General features: G+C 33.9%; 1 protein-coding gene across 1 annotated transcript in view; it reads right to left on the reverse strand.

Moving 5' to 3' along the window:
- The window catches only part of FMN2 (formin 2), a 133,077-nt gene that overhangs the window by 71,196 nt on the left and 36,155 nt on the right, over positions 1-25,726 (reverse strand). The window contains 5 exon segments of the mRNA XM_015857765.2: positions 6,245-6,332; positions 15,167-15,311; positions 16,363-16,788; positions 16,790-18,180; positions 21,489-21,521. Coding sequence (XP_015713251.1) covers positions 6,245-6,332; positions 15,167-15,311; positions 16,363-16,788; positions 16,790-18,180; positions 21,489-21,521 — 2,083 coding nt within the window.

Consider the following 25,726-nt stretch of genomic DNA (forward strand, 5'->3'; position numbering starts at 1 on the left):
AATATCCATAATGCCAAAACTTCTGTGTAGTTTAGCAACACATATAAGTATGGCCATTGAGAAATACTTCTACTGTATCTTTTCCTTCCTCAGTTTCTGAATGATAGTAATGAACATAAGAAGCATTTTAGTGCCTTTCTGCACTGAATTTCATGACCATCTCTCATAAGAGACAGACTACACATTATACAAACGTGAAATAGCAGTCCTTATGTTTCTATTCTCCTCAGAACTTTTCTGAAACATTTCTCTCCATGTTTCAGTGTTAATCAGGCTTCTAAGAAAAAAAAAAAATAGACCGTTTCAACTGGAACAACATACAAACAATGCACTTAGAGTTCTTACATTTCTTACAAAACTTTTCCATTATATTACATTCGTATGTTCTTAACAACAACAAAAATTTTTAATTAGCCAAACTATCCAATGTGGCAGTAATTAGTCTCTGCTGGTTCAAGTACTGTTAAAAAGCTCAATATAATTTTTCTCATTTCAAGTGTATTAGGCAGTATATAGAAAAGGTTTTAGTTCCATATGTTTAGTTTTTGTTTTTTTAAATCAATAATAACATAGAAATAATAACATAAATAACATTGCTGCATAGAAACCAAAATTCAGTTCCTTTCTTGATGACATAAATATTTTTTATCCTTCATTACATTGATGTGTTGCATGCATACTTAAAAAGATTACTAAGACCTTATTTTTCCTGCTGCTATTCCTATATTGACCAGTATGATTTTAGTCACTAGAATAAACCTTCAGAAAATCTCAGAGGGTAGACTGGGAAGGGACATCCAGTCCCCCCTCTATCAACACTTGGGAATGGCTTTTTTAAGGCTTTCCACACACAGCTCTGGGGTTTATATCACATCCATTAGAAATATCACTTTTCTCCAAGGTCCTCCCCCCTCTAGCTAGCCAGACAAGGACTTCAGAATCACTTTCAGCTACTTAATACAATACTTAATACAAATAACCTAGTGTCAAATACAAATACTTAATACAAATACTAACAGCATCAAAGCAGTAGAAACATTTAAAACTATATATATAGTGTTGCAGTCAAATTTAATTTATTCTGAGCTTTATAAAGTCATTGTTTATTCCATTGTTTCTGTTAAAATAATTTGACAATAAATAATTTTATAAATTATAAGCAAATAAAAATGTATGAGCCTGCAATCTAACAATAAATATTACAGATATGGTTAAAAAAATAAAAAATATGGGCAGAAATAGAGGACTAAGATTCACCACTATGATGTGAAGATTCAAGCATGTGTTATTGCGGAGGACAAAAAAAAAAAAAAAAAAAAAAAAAAAAAAAGAAAAAAAAAGGATCAGGTTGGAAGTATCTAAACACAATGGAAAGGAAGGAAATTTAAACTATGGCCTAAAAAGATTTTAGCTGTTACCACAATTTCTGATAAGGGAAAAAATTATGTTCTACGGGTTTTGATTCTCAATTAATAAACTGTGACAGGTAAAAAATTCTACATTTGTAATTAACCTGCACAGAGTATAACCATTTTGCATTTCATTACTCCAACAAGGAAATTTAGATTTGTTAAATGACCTAAAAAATGTTCCATGTATGTACGTGTATTCAGGATTTTGTATTTTGTCCATAGCCTAAACACACAGAAATGTGAATTTTTGTCATCTATTTGTCTTCCAGTCTGAAAATGTCCAATGAACCCAATCACATTTTACAATGTAACTTATTTAAAAAGTAACGTGCTTTTTGTGAACAGATCTTTTCTTGAGAAACAATTTTACAAGTTTCAAGTGATCATGCTTATAAACATATATTGATGTTTGGATAAGTTCTGATTAGATTATCTCTGGACCACTTAAGGGATAAACTAATCATAGAGACTGTTTCCAGATCTTGACTTATTCTTTCCTAAATGCTTTCCATTTACGTCATCTCCTAGATCCACAACCATTCAAATAATGCAGTATGAGAGCTATATTCCCTCTTCCTCCAATAAATAAATTCAGTTCATCTCTGACAAAGGCTCACCATTTCAAAGAGTCAGTGTGAAAAATACAAACCAAAACTCTATTATGTTTCTCAGTCATTAATAGTCACTTAAAGAATACTTATCTTGTCCACTAACATTGAATAATCATTCTCTTTCTATACATTTGTCTTTGGAATTAAATGTAGAAAATGTTCCTGTTATGCTAAGCTGTACTTCTGTTAGTAAAGCAAACACTGATGCAAATACAATTTTCAGTAAAATAATCTCTGATTCAGGTTCAAATGTTCAGCTTTACCAGCTGTTTGATGAACCTGTCATCTTTTTCTCCATTATTTTTTATACAGTGCTTTTATATAATATTCTTAGCATCACTAACCAGTGGTCAGTTGAGAGCTGTAACAAAAAAAGCTTTGGTCTTCCATTTTCCATATTTTTTTTTTCTCCCATTATTAGAGTGGCTTTGTTATATTATTAGCATCTTTGAGAGTGAGAAAAATGATAATTGTTAAATGAGAACGTCATAAAAAGGGAGGATCCAGAATTCATCAGTGGCAGAAATCATTAAACTACTTCTAGAAGAGTCAGTGCAACCACAAAATGTTACAAGTTCAGGCTAAAATAACTTCATTAAATAAGAGATACATTTATGTCTTGGAAAAAATTATTTTATAAAAACATGACTGCAGTAAGTGTGAATATAATCCGCATGAAATATCTGCTTTTCTTATAGCTGAAAATGTCAGTATATTTTTTTTCATTTTCTTTTTCCTCTCACATATTATTTTTTTATTTTACTTTTTTTTCCCCACTTGTTACTATCCATAAAAAGTTGAAAACCAGCAGAGGACATGCTGTGTACTTATAATGAACTGGTGGGGAAAGGAAGGATAACTATGCTCTGGACATAACGACAGTTTCAAATTATTACTACTGTATTTCCAATGTTGAAAGGTTTCTCATTTAAGAGAGACAGTCCTTGAATGAAGAAATACATTACGCTAATATACAGTTACATATTAATATAATGGTTGATCATCATATACTACTAAAAGCCATTCACTGGAATTTCTAATTTCTGCTCAGAGTCTTCCAGAAAAATAATCTGAGCTATAAAGGAAAAATAGGTAAGTGTTTCTTCTGTATTTCTTTAGTTTTGGCTGTCTCACACAGCCAAGTGCAGCAATACTTCTAGTGGGAACATATACTAGATAAGAGAAATGAAGATGATTTGTGGTACAGAAAAAGAATAAAATCAAAAAAGCAAGCAAAATATCTGAATGAAAGTCTTTGCATAGTTGATACATGACTGTAAGGAATAGGCAGCAGTAAAATGTTGTGTGAGATCAGAAAAGCCATAGGAAGGAGCCACATTTTTGTATTAATAACTGAAAAATGGCAGTGGGTTTAAAGAGATCAACATTTCTTACAGTTTTTACAACTCGATCCTAGGCCAATTAATTCGAAACTATGTTAGCAATGAAAGCCTACCAAAAAGAAAAGTCAACCACTGTAACAATAACATAAAAATAAATAAATAAATAAATTCACTCTAATTTAAAGCACTACTAGAACAATGCATACGAGATTTCAGCGCAAATACACTCCTGTAGTTCCACAAGGTAAGAATATTTAAACTGCCAAGATTTGGGAGTTTGTCTTACTAAACTCAGTTTCAAGTAAGGAGCAAATAAATGCAATTCTACCAGCAGACAATGACAATCATCAACATCAGCATCCAAATCCATTTAGTATGTATTCCAATAGCTTGAGATCTTCCATTAAATGTCATCAGATCACACATGTACAGAACATTCATGAGTTATTCTAGATTAGTTATAATATCCAATTTCAAGTTTTGTAAAGCATCTTTCATGTTGCAGATGATATTTCATATGTATTTTTCATCTTCAAAAAATCAACAAAAGACAAATCAAAAACCTTGCAACATATCAAATACATTAGCTTAAATTTCAAGGGTTTTTTTTAGCACTTCATTATGATCAGAACTTGAAAACATAGACTTTTTACATGAATCCATACCTAGCACAATTATTTTCCCTTCTGAAGCATTTTGAAATTTGTGTGAACTAGTAGAAAAATAAAACATAACAGCATCAAACCAAGGAATCCACTGAACACCACACTGTATTAAAATTTGCTCTCTTTGTACTTTTCTAAGTGAGTTGAAAAGAAAATAAAATTACAGTTCTCCTACAATTTGTATTAACGTTACTTCCACCAAATATAGTTTACGCTGAATATTTAGAAGAATGCCAGTGAAGAAAGTTAACTGGTATCACAAGCTGTCAAAGTTATGCACTAAACATCACAAAGGCTCAAGAAGCCTACTAAAGCCTTGGACTAGGGAACAAAGAACACCAATAACAGTTTTTGCTGTATTTATTGTCACGTATTTTGAATATTAAGGGGAAAAAAAAAAAAAGAAAGAAACATAGCAAGTTCTGTGTTGCTAATGCAGCTTCCTTCTACTACAGTTTTTGCTTTTAATTTGATAGTATTCTCTCCATTGACTACTGAAGCTGTAGCAGATAAGCCAGCAAGCTTAAAAACTGGGAACATGAATAAATAAATAAATAAATAAGAAAATTCTTACTTGTTTAGTAAGCAAGCATACATAAAGGCAAAACTCACGATGTTTAATTTTATAACATATACAAACTTCATGGTCAGAGCACTCAAAATTCTGCAAGGTGTTACTGGTAACAGAAATGCGTTTTTAAGTGATATATCAGTTCTATTTGTCTAACTCCCACTACACTAATTTATTTCCTGCATGTCTATGTTAAAAAAATTAAGGAAAATACCAACACACCAAACCTAATCTTCCAACCATTTCCACAAGTCCTTCTATCAGATAAAATTTCTCTCATGTTTGTTCAATTACATCTGAACAGCTAGGAAGTACGAGGACTATTAGATTCTCCTTCGTAAAAACTATTGGTCTTTAACAAAAGCTATTGAAGGAGTATACAAAACCTGCACATAGCTCTTAGATGACCACGTGTACTTCATACTGCACTAGGATAAAGGTTAAGTATAATATTGTTTGACCCCTTCAACTACTGACATTCATGCCATGTTACTGGTAGTGTTGCATGTTAAGCAAGCAAATTTTCAATGAACTTGTGTTGGCTTTACCACAGACACAGATGTTAGGCGGACTCCTTTGTTCATAAGGTTCTCATTATTAACTGAAACCAAGTTGAATATTTGACTGAAGGAAAGAACCATATCATTGTTTTCAGATTTTGCTCTATGACTTAACTACATCTGCCAGCTTTGGAAATACCAAGTACTTCTTGGCGCCAGTACTGGCGCCTTGCTCTATGACTACCATCTTAAGTGCTTCAGTTTGAGGAAGTCTCCTAACCATCAAAACAGTTTAATAAAAACTTTAACTTGTGATTAAGAGTTACTCATTAGCTGACAGAGTGCACTGAAATTTGCTTCTACTTACGAATAATTTCATGAAGTAAGCAAATCATAGTAAACTGAATGCATGGCTGTAAATACGTAACGTAGAAAGTTCACAAGATGTTTTTGTGATTTATGAAGTCTGTGTTATGCTTGAAACCACATTTATTTAATAGATAGGCTGGCACTTCACAGGATAGTTCAATCTGCTTCAAATCTATTCAAAGCCTTTGGGAAACATAAAGGATGCTCTGAATATAAATGCAATTCCACTTTTCACCTTTTTGCACTACTGTCTCTTGGCATAAATGTGATAAGTATTACACTCCTTCCAAAAAATCTCCCATTATAAACAGCTGTTGAAGATGAAACAACTCCAGTTTGAGCTAACCCCCTTAACATGAACTACTTTAGACAGCAAATCAATTAAATGTTGTAATACACTTTTTTTGGATATACTCTTGGGCTCTTTGAATTAGAATAAACAACACATCACGCCCCTTTTTCTTCCGCAGATAAAAGAAGAAAATTGAAAAGTCTAGATTTCATACCGCTTAGATAATTTATGTTCAAAAACTATAAATGGTAATTCTGCAAATAAACATTCAACAGATTTATTTACTGTATAGGAAAATTGAATATGTTACAGAAGTTGAAATAAATGCTATAATCTGCTATTTTCAGGGGGGAAAGAAAAAAAAAAAAAGACTAAAAGAAAGCTTTAATTTTCTTACATAAGAAAATACAGAGATAATAATGATTTCCAGATAATTAATGATGCATCTTGAGCTAGAATCAACAATATTTATTTAACTTACCATGCTGAATGTCCCTCATATCTAAGTGAAGGCTAGACATTAAGATTCCAACAGCTTGAGATCTTTTGTTACTTAACAACTTGACAACCTGCCAAAATAAAGCCATCTATTAGTATTCACCTGCATGAAAAATATTAGAAGATAGTTTGCATTGTGAATAACAAATTCATAAAATAGTACTCTGAACAATTTATACATGCATCAAAAAGTATTTTTAAGGTTGCTATATCTGAAGATATCTATCACAAGCATAAATGTCATTTAGCTGTATCTTAAATATAAAAGATACTATAAAGTACTCCTACAGTTTATGCTTCATTAGGATGCACACTTTCAACTTCACACTGCTGTTATTAAGTGTATGAAACACTGTCATATAAAAAAGTGTATGAAACAGGCTGTCATATAAAAAAAAACTCTGACTATGTCTGTCTTGGAATTCTTTTGGTTTCCAAAAACCACACAATAATTTCCATCTTTTTTGTAAGCTAAAACTGTGAGAATTTATGCTTTATTTTAAAGTTTGACATGGTAGGTGCCAATTTGAATTTTGTTTTAAATAAAACTTTGTACATTATTGTTCAGATGGGTAGTTTCTTTGATCAGTTAGAGAACACACACACACAAAAAAACCCCTAAGCTTTTTTCCCCCTCAAATAAGCAAAACAAACAAACAAAGAAAAAAAAACTCAAAAAAAAAAACTCAAAAAAAAAACCAAAACCAAAAACAATCCACTTTGGTACACAAAGTACCAAATACTTTACCTTGCAAAAATAAAAGCAACAAGTAATTCACAAACTGTCTTTCACAGGTAGTTCTAAGCTATTTTAGCAGGATGTAAACTTTCACATTACTGAAACAATAGGAAAGCAACTCTTGGAAAGGATTCTTACGTGTTAAATGACATGAATTTAGATGGAATAGTATTTTACGTTGGGCTACAACATTATGCAGATGGAGGTTAAATGCTGATCTGCTCAGGTTTCTGACTTTTATGCTGTACTACACACTAAAGAAAAAACACTGAATTTATTGTAAGGAAGAAGAAAACCCAGAAAATTTGATCTGTAAATTTAAGTTACTATTACATTTCAGTCAGGTAGTGAATATGCTTTCTCAAGTTACTCAGTTTCTATCATTGCACTGAGATGCCATATCAACTACAGCCCACTGGAAAACATATTTACTAATTAACAAGTATAAATTAAATTTTTTTAAAAATTAGCTAAAGAACGTTGTAATCTAGTCCATATCTTAAAATACACTGAAGTATTCCATAAGATATTTACAGTTTTTGTCACTTTGATTCACTCAGTAAAAAAGCTTGGAATTACAAACCATGTGCAGCATTATCACTGTTCACATGGTTAAAGACCTATCAGTATCATCTGTCAGAAGTTGGCAAGTACTCATGCCATTATATAACACAGAATGCATTAGTATTAAACATTGAAGTCAAATGTACTGAATTTAAAATTTTATATAATAGAATATAACTATTTTCTGAATACAAAGGGAAAAAAAGAGAAAAATATAATTGGGATACTCTGCACTGCTATTATAATAGGCTATAATCACATTAAGTATTTCCTATTAGGAACGTAGATCATTTAAGCATAGAACTGAGATCAAGTTAGAACAAACAACCTGAGACTTCCTGTAAATATGAACTGTTACCTGAAGTCTGTTCTTGAGATTCTCCAGCTTTTAATAATGTTACTACCCCGCACACTCAAATTGTGTTGTGCAAACACTGCTTTAAAATTCTGAAACTTCAAGGACATCAGGAGTATTAATAGTGTATGACTGTCAAGTGAATGGAGGCACAGAAAAAGAAGAGAAAGCGTGGTTATATAACAACTATCAGTTTTGTCTGGCTTTATTTAAAATATAGGTTTTATGCCAGTTTTCATACTCATCTTTACTCATTCTTTCTTTCTAATTTGAGTAAATTGCATGAAAACTATATCTTCCTCCAACAGAATGCTGTAACAATACAGGACTAATTCAGAAAATATGAATATTAACATTAGTGCCTAAAGCAATTCCCACATTTAAAAACACTACAGTCCACAGACTAGTGACACCATTTAAAAGCATAAGAGCTTCAATCTTTACAAGATCTAAAATCTCAGAAAATACACAGCTCCTTTTTAGTCTGAACCCTGGAATTTTGCTTTAAAGAAATTTTAAAAAATAAGAATTAAGCTGGAGATTTTATCTAAAGTCCAGAGTCCAGCACAAACTTTTTAGTTGATGAGTGGTCTTCATTGTTAAACAGTAAACAAACTACATGCCAAATTTGTTCCTGATTGCTTAAAACAGAAAAAGTCAAAAGGATATTTAATGAAAGATAATGCAAGACACATGGCTGATGAGAACCCTGAAGTAGAAATACATAAGATCCCCTTTCCACATAATAATATTTAGTTAATGCAGGGAATTCTTCAATGGGTCTCCTTCTCTGGCTCTGATTTTGATTGCTGGCAGTAAGCAAAATTATCCTGTTGTTCTCAGTGGCCTAGAAAAACTACTGTACGTTACAAAGAGTCATAAGCAGGAAAGCCACTGTACAAATGCTTGTAGCTTGTAACTTTTGCAGAGAGGATGAAGAAATACGGAAGTTCCAAACAAGATCTTAGGAGACTGCATCATGGAAGTAATGCAGGAATCTTCTGATCTGGTGTCGTAACAACAATTATTTTCTGAAGATTCCAGCATATTCCAGTTATAAAATACATGATCAAATAATTGGACCCACCATATCTGTCACATGAGCATCCTTACCTCCTAACAGGATATGAGAGTATTCCCATAAAAACTTGAGTTTTATTTTATTTTATTTAAGGTAAAACCAAAAATTACTTCTGACTAGCAGTGGTATGAGAGGAAAAATACACACTACACCTAATGAGGATATTTTGCTATAGCAGGAGATAAAGTATTTCTACTTAATACCTACAAAATAAAATAATAACATCCAGTTCTGACTGCCTAACAGACTACCTGTGCTGATAGAACATACTGATTTAAATATACTCACTTTTTACCATTTCAGATGAAAAATTACTCAGATTCAGATACGCAGTAATAAGCCAGATAAATAGTGTGATCCTCAAAAGGAGACTAAGATATTTAAATATTCATCGTTAAATCTAATCACAATAACCCAATTTTAAATATTAGAGTGGGGGATGGAATAAAATAGCAAGGTGATCACTGTACTACTTTTTTTTTTTTTTTTTTTTTTTTGGTGAAACACACTCAACTCATATGTACATCTAATTTTGAAGTAATTAGAGTTTAGATGTAAAATCTACTGTACTACATAGCTTTGCTTCTTGCATTCTCAGCAGAAAAAAAGGCAGGTGGGCTGACAGAAGGCACATTGTTTTGTTTTCTGTTCCTTTTCTCCCCTCCCCTCTTGATGGCATCTAACACTAAAACATCCAAAGAGCTAGGAGAAGCATTATCATTCTCCCAGACATTCAAGGGAGAGTTGGAGAAGGTAGTATTTGAAAGATCTTAAATTGCTTCCTATGGGAATGTACAATCACCAGCCTCCTTGGAAAGATGGCCATAATTAAGGCAGCAGAAGTTATCTACAGACCAAGGTGGCATCTATCTTTCATTCAGGATCTGGGTTATACTGTTTAGATGTGCGACTTTCAGTCACACAGCAGCTGGAACTCAACTCACTCACTACAGCTCAATTTTTTAATTTTTTTTAATTTTTTTTATTTATTTATTTTTTTGCTTTTACTTGATCAAGCTTTCAGTACAATCTTTCCCTATAGAAGCCTTTTACTGCATAGAGGAACAAAGTGAGGCCTTTATCAGACACTTGGCTTCTTTGATCAAGAAATGACCTTTCTTCCTTTCTTGACTTAACAAAATTAATAAGATTTTAAGCAGCAGTAGCTAAACCATGCCATTAAGTCAGCTGAACCATTCTGTACTCATGATATATACCAAGTATAGAAACTTCCAGAGCACTTTTGTCACAAGAAGAGATTACGACATCAGACGACAAGCTCACATTTGTTTTTAAACCTACAAATATATAATCTGAATAAAAGAAGTAGGAGGAAGAAAGAATGAGAAACCCGTGTAGATAAAAGATAACATCAACCTTGGAAGCCTGAACAGGTAGAGAGACATGGTAAAGTTGTTTTTACAATGAAGAATTTTGAAGTTATTATACGAATAAAACAAATAATAATGAAAACACGCAACAAGTTGTGTAAAGAACAGAGTGAGAGATAAAAAGCAAAAATCATTCAAAGACCACCTGATATAAAAAAAAAAGTAAATAATTACAAGCAAAACAAATGAGATATTCATTTCATAAATAACTTCAGGACATCATTAATAGTGCATTTATAAAAATTATGGTTAAGAAAGCTAAAAATCCTCTGTGAGAGGAGCAGTACACCAATTCTGTCTATGAAGAGTGCACAAGAAAGCAAGAAACAGTTGAGCCAATGACATAGCTAATAGATCAATAAACATGGATACAGAAAACTTCTTAATACAGTGCCTCATCTACTTGCAGAGGGAACTAATTCTCCTTTTTGGAATATTATTTTTCCCTTGATGTCCTTCCTCATTAATGAATAAATGTGAATAATCTTTTATCTGTTAACTCAATATGACATTAACTGTATTTACCAATTTATACTCATTTTATGTGGCATTTCACTCCTAGTATTCTATTACCATGGAGTCTTTGTGTTCAACTTAGAAATTCAAAAATGCTGAAATCATTAACAAAACACTTCTATTGATGCATCTTGTTTGCATCTAAGGCTTTTGAAACAAAATGAAACTTAAGTAACCTATTATTTACTTTCTGGGGCGGAAGTGAGAGATTAAAATCTTAATTTCAATAGATTAATGGTGGACCTTCCATATGAGAATATCTTTAACATTTTTCTTTCATTTACATGATGGATTGTAAACATATGGTCTGCCCTTGAAAAGTTCTCTGCAGTTAAATGTACATTATTTTCCAAAAATACCGATCATCAGAAAGGTTTCCAAGTTGATGGTTAAAGAGCTAGGAAAGTAATCTATGCAACTCAATTCAGTCCCTTCTGTCAATGTACTGCACTGATAGCGATATCAAGATTTTCTGATTATACACTTTTCCCCTTAATCTATTTTTTCCAGGAATCCACATTGGATGTGTTTACCATCATTCATTAGAACTTGGCCTTAATCAAGAGATTGTTTTCATTCTTCACTAACTTTTTTTTTTTTTTTTAAAGTGCTGCAAAAACCAATAAGAGCATTTTTACTCAGGTAACAGTTCCATTTACTAAGTAGACAAAGAGCATCATTACCAACTGTATGCGTAACACACACTCTGCAAAAGATATGTGAAAGAGCCTATGAAAAATAGTTTTCATTAACGTAACAAAAATCAATATTGTAACTACAAGACATGGCTGAACAACACTCCAAAAATCAATTTTTCATCCACTGATTGGGTCAAGTGCTATAGGTCTGATGGAGTAAACTATTTGCTGACACCCATACGGGCAATGCTCTGGGCTCACAGTAGGTTTCTGAGAGAAATTACTTAGACAGAGTAAGAGATGACACAGAATCATACCTGATATAATCTATGTTACTATCAGTCATATCTCATTTCTTCAGTCCCATCTCAGGTATTCACCTTAACCTCCTCATGTTCCCTATTTTCCAACCTACCATTAAAAGATTAGGAAAAAAGTCTTCCGAATTATACTTGCAGGCTCTTCTGAGCAACACAAACTGGTATTTCATATAGCTTGTAGACTGGCAAATTTTGAGGAATGTTTTACGGAGCTAACAGAAGACATGCCTGATAAAAATTTTCCATATTTCAAGTGCTCAAAACTATGTAGGCATGAGCAAAAACAGACTTTGCATTCTTTTTTAAAATAGGCAAAATGAAGTTGACACCCAACATTTGAAGAAAAAAACAAAATTTGCAGCCTAAAGAGCTAACTTTTGGCAAAGTTATAACAACATGGACTTATAACAAAAGCCAGACCACTTTAATATGCAGTAATGGCAGCTCCACCTTTAATATAGCCCATAAAGGACTTCCTTTGAAGATTAAGTAGGCATTCCCATTGAGCAAGTCTGCACACATTTACAGCAGCTGAGAATTTGACATATATGTATTATCAGAGAAAAGTAAATCACAGCTTTTTTTTCATAGCACCAAATAAGAGACAGTAAGAATAAAAACAATTGCATTCATAAATATTAACCCTTCACTTTTTCCCTTTTTTTTTTTTTAACTGTGGTAGGATGGATTTTAATGTGGCCTTCATTCAGAGCTAAGTGCCAAACTCCATTTTTTTTTTTTTAAAAGAATTGTTGATTTATATTTTCTTCAGCTATTTACAGATGGTTATACTAATGGGGAAAGAAGTTAGAAACAATACTTGGCTGGGGCAAAATTAACTCTACTTGTAACTGAAAAAGAAAGGAAACAAAAACTTCAGTCTCCCACAATAATATAGATAAATTTATCACTTTAGAAGGTGTTTGCCATGAGCATTTGTAAATGGTCCATATACACATACACAAGTAAATAGGTGCATATACTGTATGTTATATAGCATAAGCAACAGTATACAGAACAGCAGTCTACTGCAAAATATTTCACTTACTAAACCAACCACAATCTATCAAATTTTTCTTCAGATTAGCTAAAATCTTTTTCTCCCCTCAGTGTGGCCTCTTCTGTAAATATATTCTTATTTCAGCTTACAATAAAAACATCATTATTAAAATCAGATGTTTACAGAGTACCAAATATTTTATGCTTTTGAAAGTTATCTGGATATTTTTATCTGACAACTATTTCCAGTTTAAGCTTTCATTTTGCATCCAATGTTTAATAGAAATACATCCGTTTAGCATACCCACACAGCAATGTAAAGAGGAAAAAAATGCCAAACTAGAAATTTTCTGGAGAGAAGCACAGTAAGCTTTACAGATACTGGTTTACAATGTTCTCCTGCAGTTCAACAGGTGACAGAACACATCTGCTTTGCATAACACATCCCTGTAAAAATCACTACAGAAACACCATTTGTAAGATCTTTACAATACCCATAACTATCACAGAATCCACGCAAGTCAGTAACCACTTAAACAGTGCTTGGTGCTTTCTATAAAAACATACTTGTGGAATTACAATCATGCTTTCTCCAAAGAACCGTTTCTTCCGCTAAACATGAACGGACTTCATTACCAAAGTGTTTATTGCAGTACAAATGAAGAATTCAGAATGAAGGCCTGAGTTCCAAACTACTTAGAGTATGTACATAGAGCATACTTCTCGTATACTACTTTAATTTTTCTCACTTCGGTGCTATGAAAAGCCCAGACTCTAGGCACACACAAACACTGAACTTAGCCATCTGCAACACATGCCAGCTAAAATTGTAATTCTAATGAAACCCTCTGATGCCTTCTTGTGCAGTTTCTAGCACATTTGGTTATCTATTGGTTGATCTATTTCCCTCAGGTACTATCATGTAACAAATCATACTTCTCTATCAGGTAATTTGTCTTTCTTTGACAAAGCATCTATTTAGATGGAGGAAGAAAAACACACAAGATTCTCTTTTGTCAATTTAAGTTGCCCATATGAATATTTGATCTAAAACATGGCAGCCACTTAGACTGCCTTAAATTCTGTGTGAAAATTTCTGCGATATACAACTGATTTTCAAATAAATTAAGATCAGCCAGTCATTTTCAGTTAGTTTTATCTACATTTTATTTATTGTTAAGTATTTTCTCACTTCAAGAAAAATATGTACTGCTAGTATTAAAATCCCCATGCAATGTTTACTTATAATTTCTGTCTCTTTTTATCCCTTGTTTGTGCCACAGCACCCTACCATACCCATTTGAGTTTCAGTACTTTTTCTATAGCCTGCGGCACATTGCTAGCACGGTAAAAAGTATGTGAGGGGGGAATGTATCCATAACCAGTAGGATCCCAGTTGAGTTCAGAAAAGCAGAACAGTAAAGATGAGAGATAGAACAAGAATTTTAAACATTGTTTAGCATTCAACAGAATAACAGGAATAAGAATCTCCTCTATAGCTTGAAATTTTCATTGTGAATTAATTACCCGTCATATCACCAAAATTTGGTCAGGCATTTCAAAGTCAAGAAGGTTAGAGCCTCTACCTAGTCAAGTACATATTCAGTTGCAATTCTTTTACCTCAAGTTTTAAATTTTACATTTAATATATGCTGTGGGTCTTTTGAACACTACTTCAAAAAAAATAAAAAATAAAAAATAAATCAGTCTGATTATTATATTTTCCTGACTGTGTTTTTCATTTTTAGTATGCATAAGCTTTATATTCACTATATGTAAACACAGTGTAAGCTTAGAACTATTATTGCTAATATAACATCAGGAATTAGATTCTTAAATATCACTTTCCTCTGAAATCATGGTAATATACATTCATTTCTTTCATTTATAAAATCCTTCAAAATAATGCATATACTCATTTAAGTATTGCACATGTGGAGTCAATTCCAAGCATCATATCTGTATCTTTTAAAGTGGATAAAGCAAAGTTTTTTATATATATATATATACAATATATTTAATATTTTATATATTTAATATATATATAAACATATAAATATTATATATATATATATATATATATATATATATAAACTTCAAAACAATTAATTAAGCAAAATCATCATTCTTCAACAAACAGCTTTGAAAAGCACCCTTCTTTTTTTTTTTCCTTCTATTTCTATACAGCATATATACGTGGTAAAAATTTCAAGCAAACAACACAAAACAAAAATCTCAGCTGCATGCAAAAAATCTTTTACGTAAAAGCCAGGCTAGAAAATATCTGAAATTAAGTACTCACTTGTTTGGTCTTTGTTTTTGTAATGGTGTCCGAAATAGGTTTCTTCCTCTCTTTAACAGCTGTTTTAGAAAATAGTTCTTCAAATTCATGATAATCTATGGAAGGCTCTTCAATTTTTTCCCACACAAGTGAAGCACTAGAATCTCTAAAGTTAAGCAAAAGACCTATGTAGGGCAGTGTCAAACTAAAATAATAAATGGTGGAATGAAGAAAATAAGATAGCAACATTTTACAGGTTGTTGCCTGACTTGTACTAGCAGCATTTTGATAAGATATACTGTTCATTCTTCCCAATATTTCTTTGTTCACACAGGAAATTTGTCAGAATTGTTTATACTTTCCACTTCAATACACAAATAAAAATAGGTTATAAAATACACAGGCACACACACACAGAAGTAGAAATTTACAGCTATCAGCAGACTGCCTGTGTGACAGTTGCAAGAAGAATCTTAAGACAGATGTTCATCATTAAAAAGTAGAAGAAACAGTAGAAGAGACAAAGAAAAGACTGATAAGGAAAGAGTTTTTTTTTATGACTAAGAACTGTACAAACAAATGAAAACCATCAATGACCAAACCCAAGTATTTCAGTATTATATCAACAGATAAAAGCTACAAGAGATTTATAGAGCCATGCTACCAACAAGGAAAAATAAATAAATAAATAAATAAATAAATTTTTTAAAAGCTAAAAAAAACCAACCCTGTCTTTTGACCGTGTGCTAGATGTACAATGTGATGAGAAATATTTCTAGGTCACAGGACAAAGAAAAGAGAAGAATAAAACCTGTTCAGTATATACTCATCTAGAGAAAAGACACTATCAAAGTTTATTTACTTCCTTAAGAGAAAGATCAACTCTATCTTAAAAACTGAGTGGGGAAATCACAAGTACAATGCTAAAAAGCAGTTAATGGAAAGGTTAGTGGTATACAACCACCCTAGGATTTCTGATCAAGATACGATACGCAACACCACAGGACATCTGAAAACACTGCCCTAAATGAGCTTTCATGAGTACATAACATTACTCGGAGTTTGTGTGCTTATAAATGGTATAGACACCCAGTTTAAGTACTCAACTTGTTCTAAGTCTCTCTTAGAAATCTGCATAGCGGAAAATAAATTCTTTTGTTCATAGTGTGATGCTAGAAAGACTGTAAAAGCACAATCTTCACAATTATAGAACTTACCTTTTACTGTGGAGCTGAATTCTTGTCCAATAAAGAGGCTTCATTGGTCGAGAAGGCTCTATCACGTGTTTCCTGCTCCCTTTCTCCTGATTTATACCCATTGCAAATAAACCAGATGGTAATGGTGGAGGAAGAAATCCACCAACTTGTGGAACGGCTGCATAGGCACTGCCTTGAGCTGGTGGTGGAAGGGGTGTCACTTCTCCAGGCAAATGTGATGAGGCTGCCTGTGGCACCCCCCACCCAGGTAGAGGAGGTGGCGGAGGAGGGACGCCCACACCAGGTAGAGGAGGTGGCAGAGGAGGGATTCCCACACCAGGCAAAGGAGGTGGTGGAGGAGGGACGCCTGCACCAGGTAGAGGAGGTGGTGGAGGAGGCGGGGGAGGAGGGACTCCCGCACCAGGTAGAGGAGGTGGTGGAGGAGTGGGGAGGAGGACTCCACACCAGTAGAGGAGGTGGTGGAGGAGGTGGGGGAGGAGGGACTCCCACACCAGGTAGAGGAGGTGGTGGAGGAGGCGGGGGAGGAGGGACTCCCGCACCAGGTAGAGGAGGTGGTGGAGGAGGGACTCCTGCACCAGGTAGAGGAGGTGGTGGAGGAGGTGGTGGAGGAGGGACTCCCGCACCAGGTAGAGGAGGCGGGGGAGGTGGCTGTGATAAAGGGGCACCTGCACCAGGCAAGGATGATAGTGGAGGAGGAAATGGAGGCAGAGGTGGAGGAAGTGGTACCACTCCCACTCCAGATAGAGGTGGTGCTGTGAGTGGAGGTGGCATTCCTAGGCCAGGCAGAGGAGGTGGAGGAGGGATACCAGCGGCAGATAAAGGTGGTGGTGGTGGGATGCTCCAACCAGAAGAAGGGTGTGGGACTCCTGCTCCTGGCAGAGTTGGTGGTAGAGGTGGTGGAACACCAGTACATGGGAGAGGGGGAGCTGGAGGCAACACTGGTATCTCCTCACTTGGCAAAGGAGGAGGAGGAGGAGGTGGTGGTAGTGGCAGCAGCTGCTGGGGTGCTATCGTTACACCAGGCAAAGAGTGGTCCTGGTGTGGTACTGCTGGGCCAGCAAAAGGCAGAGGGAGTCCTGAACCAGGCAGGGGTGGTGGGAGTGGTACTCCTGCCACAGGCATGGGAGCAGTGACGGAAGAGCCATGTACCCCAGGTACAGGAGCAGTGAGTTCAGTGGCCAGTAGTGATGAGGGAATGCTACACGTTGGCTCTGTGGGTAAAGAAAGGGAATGTTCAATACAAGTCACATTTCTAATACCTATTGATTGATGAGGAGCAGAAAATTCAGTCTCGCCTTCAAATGCAAGGGACAAATTAGCTTTGGGTCCTGGAAGAGGTGACTGTGAAGCAGTCTGTACTGATTGGCTTGCATCCAGTGGCACCGAGATTAACTTCGGTGACAGAATTAAGGAGATTTCAGAACAAAATGTAGGCTGTAATTCTAGATCTTGCAATTTCTCAGATGGCTCTTTACTTTTGCTGCTTTCCAAGTGCAGTGGTGAAGGGTGCAGTGGCAGTGTGTTGGCTGAAGGCATTGTGTGCGTTGAATAATCTTCTGTTGGTGACGTTTGTACAGATCTTGCTTGTGACACAGTCCTGGGCACAGTCTCCTTTCCATTTGTTTGAAGAGTCACACTACTGGATTCCCTGCAGGCAGTACGGACATGCTCATTTTCATGCTCCCTCTCAGTAGTCTGTACTTCTGTAGCAGGGAACTGTTTCTCTAGTTCTGCAATTTTAGTCCTCAGATCCTCAATAGTTTGCTCAAGTTGCTGGATGACACTGGCACGCTCCTCAGATTTCACTTCCAAATCATCCTTTAAGAGAAAAGGAAAATATAATAAACTCAAACAAGATAGTACTTATTACTATTACACATAAAAGATTTTGACAAAGAGTACTGGTATTCCAGAGCTTCAGAGCGACAAGCCATTAAAAATAGGTATCATTTTTAAAAGATGTATCTTACAGCAGAAGAAAACTGTTGAGGAAAATGACTTGTTTCAGTATGAAACTTTCTTCATCATCATGAGCATGTTTCAGACTGCAATTACAGTTGGAAAAAGCAAATTCCGGAAACAACTCTCTCCCCTCATACCCTAACCAAGTACCACTGAGTACAAGTGCTTTAAGTGTATATGTACACATTGATACACACCTATGATATTGGAAAGGACATTGCAACACTTTAATTCTCTTATCTGGAAATATGTTAAGCATTTCTTCAAAGGGATGGAACTGTGAATAACAGACTCAAATACTTCCGACTAACTGGATTTCAAAATATACACATTAATAATAAAATAAAAATAAGAAATGCTGTACATATTTAATGTTTACTTTTTGAAAGAAACTAATCTCAAAATGGAGAGTAATAATGCTTCTTTCCATTCAGGTTCTTAGGAAAGAAAGAAGAGAAAATTAGGAGAGAACTCTCCTCCCACCTAAAATTTGACTCTCCTCTGCCAAGTGACAAACTGTGAATGAGTGAAGTTAGAAAAGTTTCTTGTCTGGAATGGTTATTCTGTGATTTACAGCTTTCACATTTTTAATCTCTTTTTCTCAAACATCTGATCCTGCCTTCAGTTTAATGAGTGGAGAAATTGTGAACCTTAAATACAACAGTAATTCTTACATTCTTAAATATCAACAACAACAAAAAATACCTACAAAACTACTAAATGCAATGAGTATGAGCTTTATAAAAAGATATCGAAACAAGAAACAGTCCCAAAACAGCCACTAGTGATTATTCAGAATGTTGAACAGTATATAGACCTGAAGTGATGTTACAATACTAAGTCTTCCAAGATTTTTTTTTCCTAGTTATATCCATTTACTTTTTAGTACTCTTCGCTGTTTTTTGTTTTTAATTTGGGATATTAGTCACAAGCAATAGCACTTCAAGCATTTAGATTAAGTTTGTCAGATGACAGGTTTTGAAATTGGTTATGGCTAAACTGTTCAGTGACTTTTTATGTTTTCATGAAAGCAAACTTAATCATGAGACTGTAGGCTTATTTCATAGAGAATCTTTCAAGTATTCAGATTTCACAGGTTTTGAAAAGAAACCTACAAATAAACATACAATACCTGATTAACTAATTGCCTTTATTTGTTTCAGAAAAATGATGTTTTTATCTTGTCCTACTGGTGTATAAAAGCTAATATTCTTTCTGGAAAAGGAAGTTGTAACTTCCAGGTAGTGACTATTTATAAAATATATAATTTTATAAAACTATTTATAAAGACTATAAGACTATTTGTAAACTATTTATAAAATATATTATTAATACTCAGAAAATAGTTTCTGCACAAAATTGATTTTAAACATATGATTAAAATTTCACGCTTATCTTAGTTTTCGAGGTGTTCTAGAACAATCTCAAAATTAAAAAGCAGCAGCTAGAAAAGTGCTAGAAAGGCACTTAAAACAAATACGGTGCGATCTTGAATCTACTTTATCAAAACTAAGTCTTCTATACTGTCTGAATGTTCTGAAATTGCACTTTGATCTGAAACTCATGTATTTCAACTTGTTCTCCCAAACAAGCTTTGAATAGAAATGTAAAAACAGAATATATAAAAAAAGAAAAAGATTTTTGATGAATAGTGAAGGAGTTAACATAGACGTGTTAACAAACGATATTATAACAAGGAAAAACTGTTAAAGATATTTACTTTACAGACTGCTTATGATACACTCCATTTCTGTTAATAGCTTAGTGTTTGTAGTGGCAGCAGTTTTGTTGAAGATCTTCATTATAAAAGATGAATATTCTATTATCTCTGCAGTTCATCACCTAATATCTCCACTGTCAGTCATCCACAAACACAGAATTAAGACCTATAAATTCTTCAAAAGACAAGACTATCAGAAGAAATATAATGCCAGGATTTCTAAGGCCACACAACTGTTTTAAGTTATTTGTGAAAAAATCCAGTTTCCCCAGACTGTAACTCTCTTAGGATCCAATTTTAAAACTGAAAGAATAGTCTACCAACAGTTATGCAACAGATACAGTTTTCCAATTCAAATCGAATTGGAAAATTTATTATTGCAATTAAAAAAACAAAACAAAACAAAAAACACACTGAAGCCAGCAGGATTAAACACAGTATTAAGTGGTTCTGAAGATGACAGCTGATCTCAAGAGTTGACTGCATTAAAACCTAGTTTATTCAGATTAGATTAAATTTTTCACAAGAAAATGTGGTAGCCCTTTAATTCTGAAATGCAAAATGAGCCTAGAAATCAGCAGTATTTATACATTGTATATATACAAGATAATTTACTCTGTAGATCATGAAAGTTTCTTCAAGAAAAGTGTTTTTGTTTATTTTTTTCTAAGAAGACAGCCAAGTGTCACGATTAAGGAACTGAAGAAAAGAAACAAAAATGTTTTGATGAACTAAAGTGTCTTGACTTCAAGCTCTAATACCATGTCTCAGTGACATCAGGAAAACTGTCTATTTCAGTCTTACTAACGTACTGTTATCTTGTTATGTAAGTATTACAATTATATCCAGTTTCTCACATAGAAACACAAAAGACTTATATGGACATAGAAGACTTTGCTATGAATGCCGAGAGAACTGCATACTGCATTGATCCCAAACTTATTTGGTTCAAAAACAACAAAATCCATATTTATATGCTTCCAGAATCATTCTAGATGCTCTCAGGCTAGTTTCATTAGATTATTGCCTTTCCTACAGCATGAAGTTAAAATACTCGTGAGATTTTATTTATTTATTTATTTTTTTAAATCCTGAGTTTTATCCAAGAAACATAACACACAGCACATTTCCACCAATAAGAAAGGAAATTTGAACAGGCCAACCAAACCAAAACAAGCAATAAACCAAAACAAACAAACAAACAACAAAAATCCATGAGCGATCAGAACTGAAAATTTGATCATTCATTAGAAGAGCAAGCAAGAGAGAATTTTTGGTATAAATGTAAGATGGTAAAAAGCTGTTGATAAGAACCTGAATATCATGTTAAAAATTCACATTGTAAAAGAAAGTTCATTTTTCAATCCAAAGTACAATTCCACTGCAGAAACCTACGGGTTTTAAAAGCAATATGTGGGAACTCTGTCTTGCCTAGAGTTCTTACCCAGGACCCAGGCACTGTGGAACAGTCTTCTTTCTGTAAAGAAAGAAAGAAAGGTGGAAGCTTAAGCCTTTCTTTATCCAGATGAATTGTGTGAAAGCTGTGAACAGGAAAAAAATTAAAAAAAAAAAATAAAAATCCACAGGTGTATGAGTATAGGATGTTGCTCAGCATTCCTCAAACAAGTTCTAAACATTCCATACGCAATGTATTGGCTAGATCTGGAACAGCTGACCTAATTGTGCTTCTGTTGTAATGATACACTTGTGAGCATGCAGTATCCAACAGATACTGCTGGCTGTGTAAAAGCTTATGTACTTGAATCTGCACACAGCCCGTACATTACAGCCAACTCATTCCAATCTTGTCATGTTCGTGAAGACTTGCATTAGCAAAAAAGCTGATCTACAAGGATAAATTTAAAATTTCATTTCATTTAAAGTTTCAGATCACAGCTACATCTTCTAATGAGCTGGATTTCTCAGATGAAATAAAATTTCCAGGCAGGGAAACAAAAAACTGCAAAACATAGCAATAGGCTAGATCTATTTCTAGAAATCTCCTATTTGTACTGGAGACTATATTTATTGTCTCTATATATAGTTTCCAGTATACACACATAAATGGCATTCACTTATATGTATTATGAACAGAGGTAATGTGCCTTTATCTTCTGACAATAAACTGAGTGGCAGTTCTCAATGGCAGTTTTGTAATATCTGAAAAATAAACATCTTATGCTACTACGAACCCAAAAGTTGCATCACTTGCTGATCATTTTCAGCATTTTGTTGCACAGAGTCGTGATATTTCCTCTACGTGGAATTCATGTCTAAGACAGGATTATACATTTTACTTAGCCTTTTTTATTTTTTCCCCCTATTGTTTCTCTGAAATTTCTAATTGTGTTGCTACCTGATTGCATACATGCTCTTGAAACAAAAGCACAAAAGCAAGACTAAGATGACAAAACAAAAGATCTCTTAAGGTCTCTCAGTATGTCAGCACATCGTACTAGTAGCATCCAGCTGTATGGAACAATGTTCTTTCCAACTGACTTTAAGGAAAGGAGACATAACACTAACAAAAATTCTCAGTGCTACAGCTATTCTCAAAAGGGAAGTACTGATGATCACTTGCATTCAAACAGCACAGCACCCATCTAACCGATTCTCATGTTTCACTTAATCCTCAAAACTCATTGCAACATTTCTGTTTTACAAATGTAGATATTGGGTCAATAGCTGAAAGTGAAGCCAATGGCTTCAGGGAGAACCACCAAAGGAGAATTTGGATGCTAGTTTCCTCCTCAAACTAGTAGATCATATCTCAATTGAGAAAATTTTACTGTATTGAAGATAAATGCATGAGGACAAAGGGTGTATGTTTCCACATTAGTTTAAAGCTATAATGTATTTTAAGTTACATTCCCTGTTTTCCTACAACCACAATGAAATGAGATGCTCAGGCCCCCGAATATCACTAAACAAGCCAGCCCTAGAAAGTAAGTGAAACGCACGGCCCAGCCTGAAGTGATTAATTTTATTTGGGTGATTTGAGATAATCTCCTACACAGAGACACAAGCGACACGCTGCAACCATTAGATTACAACAACCTACACTTTTCTGGCAGTAGGACTTTTTAGCTCTTCCTAAGCTGATGAGCAAGGACAAGCCTGTAATCAGCTGAAAAGTTATCATATCCTATTACAGATGACAAAATAAACACCCAAATAACAGAAATTAAAAAAAAAAAAATAAAAAAAACCCAAAAAACAAACCACACAATAATTACCATAATTCAAATAGTTAAATAAGAAAATATAGATTTGGCAGAGAAAATGGACCTGCAACCAAAGATGGGTTCATTACAAAAGCCAACTTTCAAAGTTAGAGGTAAGAAAGCAGTTTCCTTAGATGCAATTTTTTGAAGCTTCTGATCCTAAACAGTCATCTGAATGCCTTCTCCATGGGCTAAACACACTTCAGAGGATAATAATCCATTTCTTTCCTGTTCCATTTTTAGTCTGTAAACTGAAGATGCATCAAAGGTTGAAAACTTTTTCTCCCTTTATGAAGTTGTAAAGCTCGTAGCTAAGTTGAAATATGACTGTAGGTTATCCCTGTGTTCTACTATAACAGGAGCCTCAAGAATTTTTGCTGACTGGAGATAGATAAAATCTTACAGAACCACTGACCACCCTAGAAGCAATGCAGTGGTCCAGTGTAATAACTGTCTTCTATAGTATTTCAGGCCTGCACAAATAATTTCAAAAGAGCATACTCCATCTACTTTCATTTATGCCAGAAAATGGTTTAAGTGTTCTGTCATACACACCAGTGTAAAATAAGTGCATAACAGAAAATAGGAAAAACAACTAAAAAACAAATCAAAACAAAAACAAACAAGAGAAGTCCATATTTATTATTTTTAACATAACCTTATTATGCCTATCTCTGCTGTGCCTCTAGGTCTCTGCTGTTTATTACAGAGATTGATATAATAGAACTGAAGTGAGAACTGAAGCATAGTTATCTATGCTACCAATCCAATTAGCAGCAGGTTCCTTGAGAGTCAACAACTTCTTTAAAAGTAAGGATAAAATCTGTTGTGGATTTATTTTAACACAAAAAACCCCACAAGATACAGGGTAGAAGAAAGGAAATGATTTTCCACACTATTTTCACTATGAGTCTGAAAGTTTTTCTATATATCAAAGCTAAGAAAACCAACCACCTCACTGTGTTAAAACATAATTAAATCTGTCATAACTTGAACTTTACTAAATTGGCAAACTGTGGGAAGAAGCTGAACTTGTCTGGAATAGGTCTTTTTAATTATTATTATTTTTAATTTTTGGTCCATCTATAGATGATTCAGCACCCTGGGTAGGTACTGCCATTTATTCTACTTCATTCTGTCATTTCTGTACTCTTTATTTCCAGGAACAACACTAATTTTTATACTAGAAAGTGAAGATTCTATCGCCCAAATGCAAATGTTAATATAACCTGAATTTGTGACTCCTTCAATATCTTCAATTTCTTTTCCTGATGGTCCAATACCAGAGGAAGAAAAAAAAAAACAAAACAGTTTTACAGGTCAAGTTTGCCATGTCCTGATATGCAAATGCCTGGAGTTTGATACTTCTACACAGCGCTTGACCTTTTTATACAAAAACTTAGCCAGACCACAAAATGGGAGACTCATATATTGCTTTTGTTTCAGGCTTCAAACAGAAATAGCAGTGAAAAAAATGCCCTCAGCAAGAATAATTCTTTGTCAAAAGGGATAAATAATCTTCAGTGCCCTGAAATACAATCCTGCTACTCCCTAAATAATAAGTCTGGATGGAATCAGTCTTCACAAATATATCCATGAATATGCTGAAGGTAGGGACTGGAAGCCAGTCAGCTTCTCTAACTCTTAAAAGTTGGAAAGATTATTAAAAACAAAGATCTTTTGTTTCAGATGAGAATACCAAATAAAATAAATCAAAAAGCTCATCTCCAATGACTTGATTATGTTTTGAGAGTTTACGTAAAAAGATTTTGGTATGATGGATATTAGAAAATAAATTCTGTCTGTAGAGTAATATGAGTATTTGAAACAAAGCAATTGATTTAAGATATGAGAGATGTGATTTTATCTGTAATTTTGGATTTTTAATATAACAATCAACATACCTTCTAAAATGAAAAAAAAAAAAAGTATTTTAAAACCGTATTTTCTGTATAACTTTATGCCTGTCATGCATTTCTGTTTACTCACTCCTCACTCAGAAATGACAATGCTCTACTAGTATTTTACTATAAGTCTGTAAAAGAGCAACAGAGAAAGACAGTCCATTCCTCAGAGTCACACAGAGGAATACAAAGGGTAACTTCCTAAAACAAGGCCTATCCCTTTCAGTCATTTATATTTTGAGAAAGAATGAGAAACTGACATATTATAGCCAAGGATTTTTAAGTTTCACCACAAAATTTCATGTAAAATATATCAGTCTTTTTTTATCCCTGTTGTTTGTGATAGAAGTAAGGAAAGTCTATAAATCTCTATCAACTTCAATTGTACTGAATTTGCAACCACACAGGTCAGGTATTATTTTTCCTGGAACTTTAAGCTTGGTGCTACTTTTCAAAGCAGTTGAATATATAATAACACAAACCTGTTTTTGTGTTATTTTTTTTTTCCTTTTCTTTCTTCCTCCTGAAGTAGAAATCATAACCAAAATGGAAAA

Source organism: Coturnix japonica, chromosome 3, assembly GCF_001577835.2.
Source record: "Coturnix japonica isolate 7356 chromosome 3, Coturnix japonica 2.1, whole genome shotgun sequence".
In the NCBI taxonomy this organism is placed as follows: domain Eukaryota; kingdom Metazoa; phylum Chordata; class Aves; order Galliformes; family Phasianidae; genus Coturnix; species Coturnix japonica.